The following is a 14058-nucleotide window of genomic DNA, read 5'->3' as shown; positions in this document are numbered from 1 at the left end:
AGTGAAGAATGCTTGTCTCCATGAAACCTTGATAATTTAAAAGGGACAATGACTATCTGAAGCAGTCAAGGTCTCCATTAAATTCAGCAAAGCTAGGTGACTAGAAGGGGGGGCTTCTCATGCAAGGGGACCCTTTGGTCTTTAGCGACATCATTATCTGTGGGTTATTATCATTACTACAAATACTAATATACTTTTATTAAGCACTGGCAATGACCCAGGGCAAGTGAGTTTAAGTTCATATTATATCCATTTTCATTATTGAGAGAAAAGAGGAGAATGAACAAAGGACTATAATGTGAAATTCTAAAGTAGGAAAAATGAAAAAGGGTTAATTAAAAAAAAAAACCCACAGAGTAAAGAGAAAGGCTCCAACTGTTCGTGGTCAGGAGTCATGATGGATGGTGGATCTTGTCACCCTGGACTTGTCCCTTATGATTTCTCTCCATCTCTCTCTCTAAAAACAGATCCTCCTCTCAGCTAAGGACATGGCAGGGACAGGCGCAGGGGTGGGGAGAAGGCAGTAGATTTATCTCAAGGGCCCCTGAAATTCTACAAATCAATATTTCCTAATTCTAATGTCCAGCCCCAAACAGAATCAAGTTTAACATTTCAAATACATTAAAACATAAAAATAAAATTAAAATATTAAATCCTGAGAGACACCCCCTTCCCCCAAAGACTTTTTTTTGCACCTCTGACTCTAAAATATCAAAGTACACCACTCTCACCTCTGAGTATATACCCTGGCCTTTGTATGGTTTACGTTTCTTAGGACACATATAAGAAATTTCCCATTAACCACCAAACTTCTCTTAAAGTCTCCTATGGAATTACAGCTTTCTGCTCTATAACTCCGAGCTCAGTAATTCAAAACATTTTTCTATGCAAGTTATTTCTCTCCATCAAGCGAATGCCTGAGGCTTTTTAGAGTGTATAAACCAGACTGCGAATTCAGAACACCAAGCAGATCAGCAGGATGGACATCTAAATATAGAGGCAGTGTGTTGTCCAGGCCAGAGTATCCTTATATTTATGTCACGTGTTGAGGTGTTTGTAGCCACTCTGTCGGAGCTACTTATCTTGGCTAAACTTTAATCCATCACTCTAAATTACACATCAAACCTTGATGTCATTTGCAGTATCAGCTAAGAGGAACCCTGAAAGAGGTTTGTACATATTTGCGTGTATGTTTCATGTTTATAGAATCAATCCTGGAGACAGTGAGTTGTCCAAGGTCAAACAGCAGAATCAGGTCTGCTGAGTTCTTTAAGCGCTTGAGTCCCAGCATCCAGTGCTCTTCCTGCTAAAGTGCACAGGCTCATAGACAGTGATACAAATGCCACAGTTGGTCTTAGAGAAGTCTTCACAATGCCTCAAAGTAGGAATAAGAGGTCATAGCCAGACCCTTCTCATATGTTATGAGAAACAGGTGCCTCTTGGAACACTGGTTTAGAATGAGGATCGGGTGGAAGACAGACACCAAAAAAGCCCATGTGTGAACTTCTATGCATCTTGGTGCTGCCCATTGTGTTTTTCATTGAGACCCTTAGCACCCTGATGGCAGGATAATACATTTATTCTTTCCCATATCCCATCTAGTGCCAAGTATCAAGTTCAAATTCAATAAATGTTGACTGAGTAGCTGAACTAAATGAAGTTAAAAATGAGTCAAGAATGACTAAATAGGGGCTTCCCTGGTGGCGCAGTGATTGAGAGTCCGCCTGCCGATGCAGGGGACACGGGTTCGTGCCCCAGCCCGGGAGGATCCCACATGCCGCGGAGAGGCTGGGCCCGTGAGCCATGGCCGCTGAGCCTGCACGTCCGGAGCCTGTGCTCCGCAGTGGGAGAGGCCACAACAGTGAGAGGCCCGTGTACCGCAAAAAAAAAAAAAAAAAAAAAAAAAGACTAAATAATAAAGACGCAGACGTAGAGAATGGACTTGAGGACACGGGGAGGGGGAAGGGTAAGCTGGGACGAAGTGAGAGAGTGGCTTTGACATATATACACTACTACAAACTACTACTACATTTACTACAAATGTAAAATAGCTAGCTAGTGGGAAGCAGCCACATAGCACAGGGAGATCAGCTCGGTGCTTTGTGCCCACCTAGAGGGGTGGGATAGGGAGGGTGGGAGGGAGACGCAAGAGGGAGGAGATATGGGGATATATGTATATGTATAGCTGATTCACTTTGTTACAAAGCAGAAACTAACACACCATTGTAAAGCAACTGTACTCCAATAAAGATGTTTTAAAAAAATGACTAAATATTCAATAAATGGCATGGGATCAACTGGCTAATCATTTGGGGGCATTAAGTTTGGTAGTGGAGGGACTAGGGCCAGGCATACATATCAGATCTGTGTTTTGGCAAAGCCACTCTACATAGAGTCCAGTGAGGAAGACACTGAAGTTTGTCTGCGGACCCTTGGGGCGGACCCTGTGCTGAGTTGCACGTATATTCTAACAATTCTTGCAACCACCCTCTGAAGAGGGCATTGTTTTTTCTGTTTTACAGCTGAGAACCTGAAGCTTTCAGAGGCCAAGCAATTGCTCAATGTCTCCCAGCTAGGATATAACAGAGCTTTTATAATAACTGCTATTTCAAACATCTTAAGTGTTTTAAAATCTGCCAACAACCCCAACTGTTCCACTTAATGACACCCCCATCAGTGTGAGTGTTATTGTCGTTGTTAGCACTTCCCTACTTTCTGGCACTAAGAGATGATCAAGATTCATCTTGCTTATTTCCAGCCCCAGTCCTAGAATTAGCCAATTCTCCAAGAAGCCCTGGTGCCTTTTACTAGAGAATGGTATTAGGAACTAAGATCTGAGCATCCGTCTGCTTATTGCTGTCGTAGTGTCTTTGAGACCTTCTCAGCTGACAGGACAAAGAAATATTATGTGCAAATATGAACTTGTGTAATTATACATAACTTTATATATTTCTATATGAAACCATCTGTATCTATATTAAGGTAAACACCACATGGATCATTTTAGCCTCCTTCCCTTGTTTATCTGTAAATCCCCACTCCAACAGTGAGAAATCTGGCTTCCACCACCCAAAATCCATTTACTTCAGTGTTAGTATACAAGTATCAGAAGTGTTAAACTGTATGCCCATGGGAAACAACTTTATCATCCAGAGTAGAGTGTTTATGTGTGGTTCCTTTTGCATTGAGTCTTACACACTTTTCTCATTTCCAAAGTTACTTAAGTCAGCACCTTTTCCCCCATTCCCTTTAGTGAGGTTGTTTCATACATTTATAATACAGTTAGATTCTCTTGTCACAGTATACATTTCTTCCTGTGATATCCCATCTTCTAAATGATTTTTTAAAAATTCATATTATAGTAATGCTATAGACTGAAGGTTTTGTGTCTGCCCCTCACCCCCCCCAATTCATATGTTGAAACCTAATCCCCAATGTGATGATATTTGGATGTGGGGCCTTTGGAAGGTGATTATGTCATAAGGATGAAGCCCTCATGAATGGAATTAATGCTTTTACAAAGAGAACATCCTCCCCCAAAAAAAGAGACCCCAGAGAACTCACTCACTCCTTCCAGCACGTGAGGTCACAACGAGAAGACAACCATCTCTGAACCAGGAAGCAAGCATCTGCCAACACCTTGATCTTGGACTTCTCAGTCTCCAGAACTGTGAGAAATAAATGTTGTTTAAGCCACCCACTCTATAGTACATTGCTACAGCAGCCTGAATAGACTAAGACAACTAATATTTACTCATTGTGCTTTAAATTTCTATAGATTTTGACAAATGCATATTATGTACCCAACATTACAGTATCAGACAATAGTTTTACTACCCTAAAAATTTCCTATTCAACACTCCTTCCCATCCCATTAGCAACCAGCCACTGATCTTTTTAATGTCTCCATAGTTTTGCCTTTTCCAGAATGTCATATAATTGTAACCATACAGTAGTCTCTTCAGACTGATTCCTTTCACTTAGTAATATGCATTTAATGTTCCTCCATGTCTTTTCATGGCTTGACAGCTCACTTCTTTTTATTGCTGAATATTCTTCCTTTGTATGGACGTACTACAGCTTCTTTATCCAGTCACATATTAAAGGACATTTTTGTGACTTCCAATTTGGGGCAATTATGAATAAAGCTATTATAACACCATTCACGTGCAGGTTTTTGTGTGGACCGAAGTTTCAAACCATTTGGGTAAAGACCTAGGAGCACAGTTACTAGGTTATATAGTGAGATTATGTTTAGCTTTGTAAGAAACTGTCAAAATGTCTTCCAAAGTGAATGTACCATTTTGCATTTCTACCAGCAACGAATGAGTTCCTGTTGCTCCACATCCTTGCCAATATTTGATATTTTCAGTTTCTTGGATTTTAGCCATTCCAATAGGTGTATAGTGTATCTTGTTGTAATTAGAAATTCTCCAGTGACAAATGATGTTGAGCACCTTGTCATACATTTATTTGCCATCTTCTTTGATGAAGCATCTATTTATATCTTTCACCCTTTTTTTTTTTTTGCGGTACGTGGGCCTCTCACTGCTGTGGCCTCTCCCGTTGCGGACCACAGGCTCTGGACGCGCAGGCTCAGCGGTCATGGCTCACGGGCCCAGCCACTCCACAGCATGTGGGATCTTCCCCGACCGGGGCACGAACCGTGTCCCCTGCATCGGCAGGCAGACTCTCAACCACTGTGCCATCAGGGAAGCCCCACCCATTTTTTAAGTTGTATTGTTTTCTTATGGTTGATTTTTAAGAATTCTTTTATATTTTGGATACAAGTCATTTATCAGATGGGTGTTTAGTAAATATTTTCTCCCATTCTGTGGGTTGTCATTTCACTTTGTTGATGGTGTCCTGTGAAGCACAAGTTTTTAATTGTGGTGAAGTCCAATGTATCTATTTTTCCTCTTGTTGCTTGTGCTTTTCATGTCATATCTAAGTACTCATTGCCTAATCCAAGGTCACATTTAATCCTGTATGTTTTTCCAAGAATTTTTATCATTTTAGCTTTTACATTTAGGTCTCTTAAAGTTAATTTTTTATATGGTGTGAGGTAGGGGGTCCAACTTCATTTTTACATGTGGATATCCAGTTATCTGAGCACCATTTGTTGAAAATGCTGTTCTTCCCCCATCAAATTGTCCTGGCTTTTTTGTCAAAAATCAGATGACCATTGTGATAGGCAGAAGAATGTCCCCTGACCAAAGACATTGCAACCTAATTCCTGGGATATATGAAAATGAGATATTAAAAGGAGAATTAAGCTTGCAGACAAAATTAAAGTTGGCAAAATCTGGTCTTATAATAGGAAAACAATCCTGCATTATCTGGGTGGGTCCAGTGTGATCATCTTTGTTTGAAGATGGAGGATGAAGACCATGAGCTGAGAAATGCAGGCAGCCTCTAGAAATTGGAAAAGGAAAGAAGTGGATCCTACTCTACAAGAAAGGCTTTTAAATATATAATTCTGTAGGCCTGTATTACATAATAATCATAATCATAAAAATAAGCTTTTAAAATGCATGAAATCACTGTGGAATCCAGAAGCTGAAAGTCTTTCAATTCTTATTCCCTTAGTAGACTGTATTCTCCTTACTCAGAGGAAGACACTTTGAACTTGCTATTTTTACTAAAAAGAATCACATAACACACTCAACTGTAGTAAATTACACTGTAATAAGGTCTGAATTAGTGAAGTTTTCCTATGTCTTAACCAGTTTGTATAAGATTGCTGCTATAAAAGAGCAATCTAATAAGTATCATATATAATCATGCTTTCCGATATGGTACAATTTCAGGAGAGAGGTATTACCTCTATTTCTAGTATAGGAAAGAACATGGACTTTGGAGCCTGTCATTCCTGGTTCAAATCCAATGCACTTAAAAGTTTTACAACCTGGAGAGAGTTATTACTTTGTCTTTCTGAGCCTCAGCATTCTCCCCTATGAAAAGGATACCACCTCCCTTGCAGAGTTGGTGTAAAGATAAATGAGTTAATGTGTATAATATATGTTACGATGATTTGAAAACATAGATCTAAATCAGGGGTCAGCAAACTTCTTCTTTCAATACTTTATGATAGTAAGTACTTTCTGTTTTGCCAGTCATACATTGTCAAGACTACTCAACCCTGCCACTGAAGCACAAAAATAGACATTATGAGCTATTTGATATTGGCTGTGCTCCCATAAAACTTTACCAGAAAAGGCTGCAGGTGGCCCACAAGCCATAGTTTGCTGACCCCTGATACAAATCATCCAGCACAGTATCTGGCACACAGTGGGCACTCAATACCTGACAGCTACTATGATCATTGCTTTATTTCTCCCTATCGCAGCTAACAAACACAATCTTTTATTGCTCCTGTGATTCATTCACCATTCTATCATTCCCAACTTCCAAAATATTCAAAATTACCTACATTGCTGTTGCAAAAGCTTCTGGGGTCACTCTACTCCCATCATCCAAACAACTGATCGTCTTCCACGATGTTACTGGACCTCAGATGCTAAAGCAGACAGGAGCTTCAGGACTATTGGTTCAGCTCAGTACTTAAATCCCTTCTATGACCTATCACACAAATGGTTGTCCAACATGTCTAAACACCTCCAATGACAAGGAAACCACTCTATGTCTAAGTGTCCTTTCTCTTGTCATGTAGCTTGGAGTTTTTCTGAAAGCTCTTTATTGCGAGCTTAAGTTCAATATGGTTCAAGGACTTTCCTGGTGGTCCAGTGGTTAAGACTCCACACTTCCACTGCAGGGGGCATGGGTTCAATCCTTGGTCAGGGAACTAAGATCCCGCATGTCACACGGTGTGGTCAAAAAATTAAAAAAAAAAAAAGTCCAATAGGGTTCGAGTTGATAAGTATATACTGAGTCCCTACTATGTTCCAGACACTACTACATGCTGGGGACACAAAGATGAATAAGATATGACCTCTATCTCCAACTCTTCACTGGACTGTCTTTGCCTGCTATTCTCACCAAAACAAGACCCATACTCTCCCTTTGGGAGTCCTCCAGGTTCCAAACTCCCAATTCCTTCAACAATTCTTTACAAATTCCCTCATCATTCTTTCAGACTGCCTTCCTCTAGACAGAAGATTCACATATGCCCTATAAAGAAGCCCAGGTGTGGCTGGACAATGGAGAATGGAGCCGACTTACAACTATGCAGATTTAGTTTAGTGTCAACAATCTAAACCATATTTGCCTCTTAAGAACTAACCCAGCCTCATTTAATTAACTCACATCCCTTTAATTTTCCAAATGGTTCTAAAGAATTAGAGCTAAGTGATAGATTTTTAGATGATACGGCAACCATTAACATTTTCCTTAAAGAAAAGCAAGATTTACCCTAAAGAGCAGTCAGGGAACCTATTTTTAGTTGATCCAGTCTATGGGTGGCAGAATTAATAACAGCATTTCCAGACTGAATTGATCCCCAAAAAAGATCTTTAATTTAAAAAAAATTTTAAAGTAAATATACTAAAAAGGATTAAGGATTGCAATTGTCAGACTGCATGTTTAAAAGAGAAAATAGAATAGAAAATAGTATCTCTTATATTAAGGTTAAGCAGTGTTTTATAAATATGTTTATGTGATGGATCCCAAAGTAAAATGTGCTTCTTCCTATGGTTCATGGTCAAAAGTTTTTAAGAATCACTGTTCCAGACCATGCCATCTGCTGAAGGAATAGAAGAGTGATTTTCTCTTATATCTTATAAAAACAGATAAATTGGACTTTAGAAAATTTTAAACTTTTGTTCTTCAAAAGACACCATCAAGAAAGTAAAAAGACAACATACACAATGAGAAAATTACAAGTAATGTATTTGATAAGGTACTTATATCTAGAACTATATAATTCTTACAACTCAACAATAAAAAGACAACCCAATTAAAAATGGGCAAAGGCTCAAAATAGATATTTCTCCAAAAAAGATGTACAAATGACCAACAGGCACATGAAAAGATGTTCAACATCATTATTCATTAGGGAAGAGAAAATCAAAACCACAATGAGATACCACTTCATACCACTTCACAGGACTAAACTAAAAAAGACAATAACAAAGGTTAGAGAGAATGTGGAAAAATTAGAACCCTCATACATTGCTGGTGGGATCATAAAATGGTAAGCAGTTTGTCAGTTTCTCAAAATGTTAGATGACTCAGAAATTCCACCCCTAGGTATACACACTAGAGAACTGAACACCTACATCCACACAAAAATTTGTACACAAATATCCATAGCACCATTATTCATAATAGCCAAGAAGTAGAAGCAACCCAAATATCCATAAACTGATAAATGGATAAATACAATGTGATATATCCATACAATGGAATATCATTCAGCAGTAAAACAGAATGAAGTACTAAAATATGCTACAACATGATCCATCTTGAAAATATTATGCTAAGCTGAAAGAAGCCAGACTCAAAAGGCCAAATATTATATGATTCCATTTATACGAAATGTCCAGAGCAGTCAATCCATAAAGGCAGAAAGTAGATTAGTGGTTGCTAGGGGCTGGTGTGGGGGGAGGAACTGGGAGTGACCACTGATGGGTATAGGGTTTCTCTTTCAGCTGGTGAAAACGTTCTAAAATTAGATTGTGGTGATGCTTGCACAAATGTGAATATACTAAAAACCACTGAATTGTACACTTTAAAGGGGTAATTTTATAGTATGTGAATTATATTTCAGTAAAGCTGTTATAAAAAAATTTAAACCCCTTGACAGTTCTCCTTTACCCAAACAGTTTAGTGGAGCCTTCAAGTTCCTTCAAGTTTTGCATCACTTACTTCCAGCTAAATTTTCAACTCTCATCTCCTGCTATTTTCCCCTGCACCACCTTCTGCCTCCACCCTGAACACACAAAGCCTTTTTATAATTCCATGCCTTTGCACATACCGTTCGTGCTGCCAAGAATGTCACACTCTGTCTTCTCTTTCTCTTACATATCCTTCAAGACCAAATACTGTTTCCTTCAAAAAATCACCCCTTACTCCTCCAGACAAAGCTGATCATGCCCTCTCTGCTATAAATACTGGTTGATGTATCTGCCTTGCGAATAGACTCTGAACTCCTTGAGTTTACTAGACAGTATCATCTTCAGCCCTAGAACCCAACGCTTGTAAAAACTTAGTAAACGTTTACTGAATAAATGAATGACAAAACATTCCCTCACTACTGACTAGAAACAGTGCTATTTTTTCTCCAACTAGTTTAATTGGTAAAATCCATACAAATGTAACTTGAGCGCCGGCCTTTAGAGACCAATAAAGTGAAATAAAAATACAAATTTGAGGCCAACGCTGAGACTTAATGGAAAATTACTATAAAGTAACATTTCATGGGGGTTCGTAGTCCAGATAGTTATCATTGTTGACCGAACATACATACTGAAGTCAATACTCTTTTATTCAACATATTAAATGTGTTGTTTAACTCCGGTAACCACAGCTGTGACTTAGTTAACGATCTCAATAAATCCTACTTAAATCAGAGACAGGAAAAAATTATGCAAATGAATTCTTATCTGTTTTTCTACCCAAGGCATATTTGATAACAGATAAAACATACCCCAAATAGTCTCTACTTAATAGTCAAGAAGCCATTTGAGGTTTTATTTGGATCAAAATCAAATACAAAGAAGAGGAGAAGCCTGCTATATTCACAAATGGTTTTATTTCAGAAAGAAATTACACATTAAAAGGAGACATAGTTAAGAGCTTACACTCATGTATGGAAGTGAATCTAAGAAAGTCAACAGTTATTAATATACAAAGCACATGATTAAAAAAGACAGTAAGAGATAATGACAGAGAGGCTTGCCTTAGATTCATCCAGGAAATAATATCTTTTGTTTAAAAACAAAAAGATATTGGTCTTTAAAATAGCTCTTTAGAAACGAGTTCGCAGTTCCAGAGGACTTTAAAAATCAAACCCATCACACCAGGCTCCATGTAGGCTGTATCACACCCATACTCATCAGGCAGGATGGAAACCATTCATCAATTAAACCTTGCAGCTAGACAGGATGTCTTCCACTAATCTCTTGTAAACCCAGGCATCACCCTTAAGCCGCTGCCTCCTGATACCCACCACGTCGGGTTTTTGAAGCTGGCACACTTCTAGCTCAAACTGCATTGTCACTTTGCCAAAATCTGACTGTGTTTGACACTTCAGTGTATAGCTGTGAAAAAACAAGATAAGAAGCCAGTTAGCAGGAGAACCATGAATATTCTGTATAATACAAGAGATTTCTATAAGCCTCTAGGAGGCCAGTGGGGAAAATGAACCATTATTTCGTATTAAGCAATATAGTCCTGCTTACAGTTTCCAGATGACCTAGATATGCTTTAGTGATGGAGTATGACTGGTGTTTTCCCAAAAGCTAACCAGGATCTCAAAAAAGAATACAGATGAAAAGGCTTTACCAGAACTCTCCCTTGCTCCAAAGAAAAGCCCTTTTTTCATAGCTATACATGCCATTCATGCTCAAGAAATCTTCCGGCATCCTTTATGCAAGTCTTTCAATGGTGTAATCTGTGAACATTAGGCCATTTTCACAATGTTCACAACAAAGGAAAGCAGAGGGAAGATTAAGAATATTTTATTTTGTGCAGTTCATCAGAAACTTCTGTCTTTCATGTAAATAAAGCTGAAGCCAGCAACCTGTCGGTAGGACACATGTTTCTGAGGTTTTTCTAACAGTAATAAGAGGTTATGATCATTACAACACTTTAGGGCAGAGTTATAAAAGAAAGTCCAATGAGACAGTACATTCCCATGGCTGAAACATATGGCATATATAATTAGAACTGCCACATGAACTACTCTGATAACGGAAAGGCCCTGTCTATATGAAGCCTTCCACACATCTTAAGACATAGGTATGGTTCCTGCAAAGTTGCATAAATTGAATTCATGTAAATCAACTTTTAATTTGTTTACATTATATTTTAGTTTTATTTAATTGTCTTACTGATCTTCAATAGATAAATACAAACAGTAAACAATAGGATCAATTCTAAATTTCAGTTCCCTAAATATTTAGGGGCACACGATTAGGCACTGTTCCACGTAAAGGGGAGAAATTACTTGCATCTGTTATGTATTACAAGGTGTATTAAAATATCATTCTTTTTCTTACTTAGTTATGTCCTTTGGGGCTTGATCTATTAAAAATAAGCAGTTGCTATCAGAAATGCCATTAAGGTAAACCCTGTAGTTAAGGTTCCTGATGGGAAGATGAAGCACAGAGCAATTTAGTCATATCAAAGATAAAAAGTGAATTTTCCTCATTGGAAGAAGATAGTAATGGAATATAACATAGATTAGGGACACCACACCACTGAAAAATTTAGCTTTTGTTATTCTGCTTTGTCACAAAGAAGGTGAAAACAAACAGAGAAGGTAAAAAGAAAAAAGAAGGATAAAGGCAGATCTTCGGGTGGATCAGGAAGTTCGAGGAACAGATTACTGGTGAATAGCCAGTTACCGATCTGATAGATCATACGCTGAAGGAAAAATAATCGAAAGTTTTCAAACACAGATTTGGCGAGAGGTTCTAACGCTGTGGATAAACCCCAAGCATGAAGAACAGGTCAGAGTTAGATGTGATATAGTGATACCTAAAGAAGAAAGCCAGGGTTCACATAAGAGCGCTTGCCAACATTTAGAGATAATGAAAAGTAAAATTACTTTTGCAAAAGATTGTTTCTTGAAATCTTACTCTATACTGACTGTTCCAATTAAATGTTTTTGTTAATCCATCAGTGGCTCTTCTTGTTAGTGCTTTAATAATGAAATTTTAAAGAGACATAACTAAGTGGAAATGTTTAGAAATATGAACATCTTAAGCAACCAGAAGAGGTCTGGCTGTCCAGACCATGAGATTGTGACCAAGGAGGCTTTGATGGCAGTTCACTCAACAGTGGGAAACAGCTATGGTGAAATAATTCTCTAAAGTACTGAAAACCAGTTCTGTCACATAGAACGTCATAAAGAGAAGGAGTCTATATATATCCTTGATTTGTTTGAGGTGTCTCATAAATTTAGATTACAACTTATAAATATTATTGTAAAGCAGAATATCAAAGAAAAATAGAAGATGCAAAAGAAACTGGAAGAAGTTCAGATTTTCCTATTTTGAAAAGTCTCACTTTGAAAGTGGTGATAATATGGGCACTTAAAAGACTTCTATAGCTGGGCTTCCCTGGTGGCGCAGTGGTTGAGAGTCCGCCTGCCGATGCAGGGGACACGAGTTCGTGCCTGGTCCGGGAAGATCCCACATGCCGCGGAGCAGCTGGGCCCGTGAGCCATGGCCACTGAGCCTGTGCGTCCGAAGCCTGTGCTCCGCAATGGGAGAGGCCACAACAGTAAGAGGCCCACATACCGCAAAAAAAAAAAAACAAAAAGTTTCTATAGCTCATATAAAACAAAAGAGAATAAATTATGAACACAGACACTAACATAAAAGCTTTTTGGATAAATGAGGCAAGAGAAATATATTTTTTAATTATGTTAAACAATTTATAATTTTTTAATTATATTAAAAACATAGGTTGGGAGGGGAATCAACCTCTGTTTTCTCAAAGTTCAAAAGACGTCAAGTAATAGATCCAAGTGTGCTTCTTACCCCTTTTGTACAAAGTCAACGTGCTTCTTTGGAAGAATAGACATTATTTCATTCAAGAGTTGATCTGGATTCACTAATCTGGTTGTAGTCACGTTATAGTGAGGCTTAAAAAAGAAAAAGAAGGGGTTAAGAAGTAAATCTTTACATCAACACAAAGACCATCCTACCTCATTTAGAGATCCCAAACTCCTCAACATAGTACCATTTCAAGTGGAAATATTTCAAGAAAAACACTGAAAGAATTTACAACCAACTCTTGGTAAGTTGGATTGAGATGGCACTGGGAAAGCTTGGAGAAATCACATTTATTAATAAGTGCATCCATATCACCCTTTTTATCTTTGCATCTTCCTCTCCTACCAATTTTTTAATAAGTAAATAAATATTAAATAACGTCTATCTCTTTGAGCTCTACCTATTTCCCCCTTCCTACACGGTGATAAAGACTCCTGAAATGTAAACTGTGAGAAAAAAAATGCCCTAGAAAATTTCACTTGTATATAGTTGCATGTGTTTCCTTAATTCTTTCTTGATCATTTAAGGAATTTTACAGAATCCCAGGAGGTGATTCTATGACAATTCTACGAAGGAATGAATATAACAAGTTTCCCTTTAAAAAAGTAATGTCAAATTATTTTTTCTCATTCACTAACAGCATAATTCTCAGAAATAATTTTTTAAATTAATTAATTAATTAATTTTTGGATGAGTTGGGTCTTCGCTGCTGCGCGTGGGCTTTCTCTAGTTGCAGCAAGCGGGGGCTACTCTTTGTTATGGTGTGCGGACTTCTCATTGCGGTGGCTTCTCTTTGTTGCAGAGCATGGACCCTAGGCATGTGGGCTTCACTAGTTGTGGCACGCGGGCTCATTAGTTGTGGCTCACAGGCTCTAGCGCGCAGGCTCAGTAGCTGTGGTGCACGGGCTTAGTTGCCCCACAGCATGTGGGATCTTCCCGCACCAGGGCTTGAACCCGTGTCCCCTGCATTGGCAGGCAGATTCTTAACCATTGCCACCAGGGAAGTCCAGAAATAACTTCATTCTTAATTAGTATCTATCCATCTATTCATTCAACAAGTATTTATTGACGGCTTACTAGGTGCCAGGCACTGTTTTATTTTTTAATTTTGATTTTTAAAAGTATTATTATTATTATATTTTGGCCACACCATGTGGCTTACGGGGGATCTCAGTTCCCCCACCAGGGACTGAATCCGGGCCACAGTGAAAGCCCAGAATCCTAACCACTAGACTACCAGGGAACTTCCCCAGGCACTGTTCTGGAGACAGAAAAAAATCCCTACCTTTCTAGCAGTATCTTCACTGTCAAACAAAATTATACTTTCTATGTCTTTCAGATTTCAGTTCTTTTTATAAATAACAAAATGCTGAGG

General features: G+C 38.4%; 1 protein-coding gene across 4 annotated transcripts in view; it reads right to left on the bottom strand.

Moving 5' to 3' along the window:
• The window catches only part of MELK (maternal embryonic leucine zipper kinase), a 151234-nt gene that overhangs the window by 62957 nt on the left and 74219 nt on the right, over nucleotides 1-14058 (bottom strand). For 3 of the 4 annotated variants that reach the window (XM_079926399.1, XM_079926401.1, XM_079926400.1), the window contains exons 17-19: nucleotides 12669-12772; nucleotides 10130-10220; nucleotides 3569-3668 (exon numbers count right to left, since the gene is read on the bottom strand). In XM_079926399.1, coding sequence (XP_079782525.1) covers nucleotides 3569-3668; nucleotides 10130-10220; nucleotides 12669-12772 — 295 coding nt within the window. Of the gene's footprint in view, nucleotides 1-3568; nucleotides 3669-9765; nucleotides 10221-12668; nucleotides 12773-14058 lie in introns of those variants that run through there. The other variant, XM_079926402.1, reaches the window with a different exon arrangement.

This window comes from Stenella coeruleoalba (assembly GCF_951394435.1).
Source record: "Stenella coeruleoalba genome assembly, chromosome: 7".
Taxonomy (NCBI): Eukaryota; Metazoa; Chordata; class Mammalia; order Artiodactyla; family Delphinidae; genus Stenella; species Stenella coeruleoalba.
This window is presented reverse-complemented; position numbering and strand designations above follow the sequence as displayed.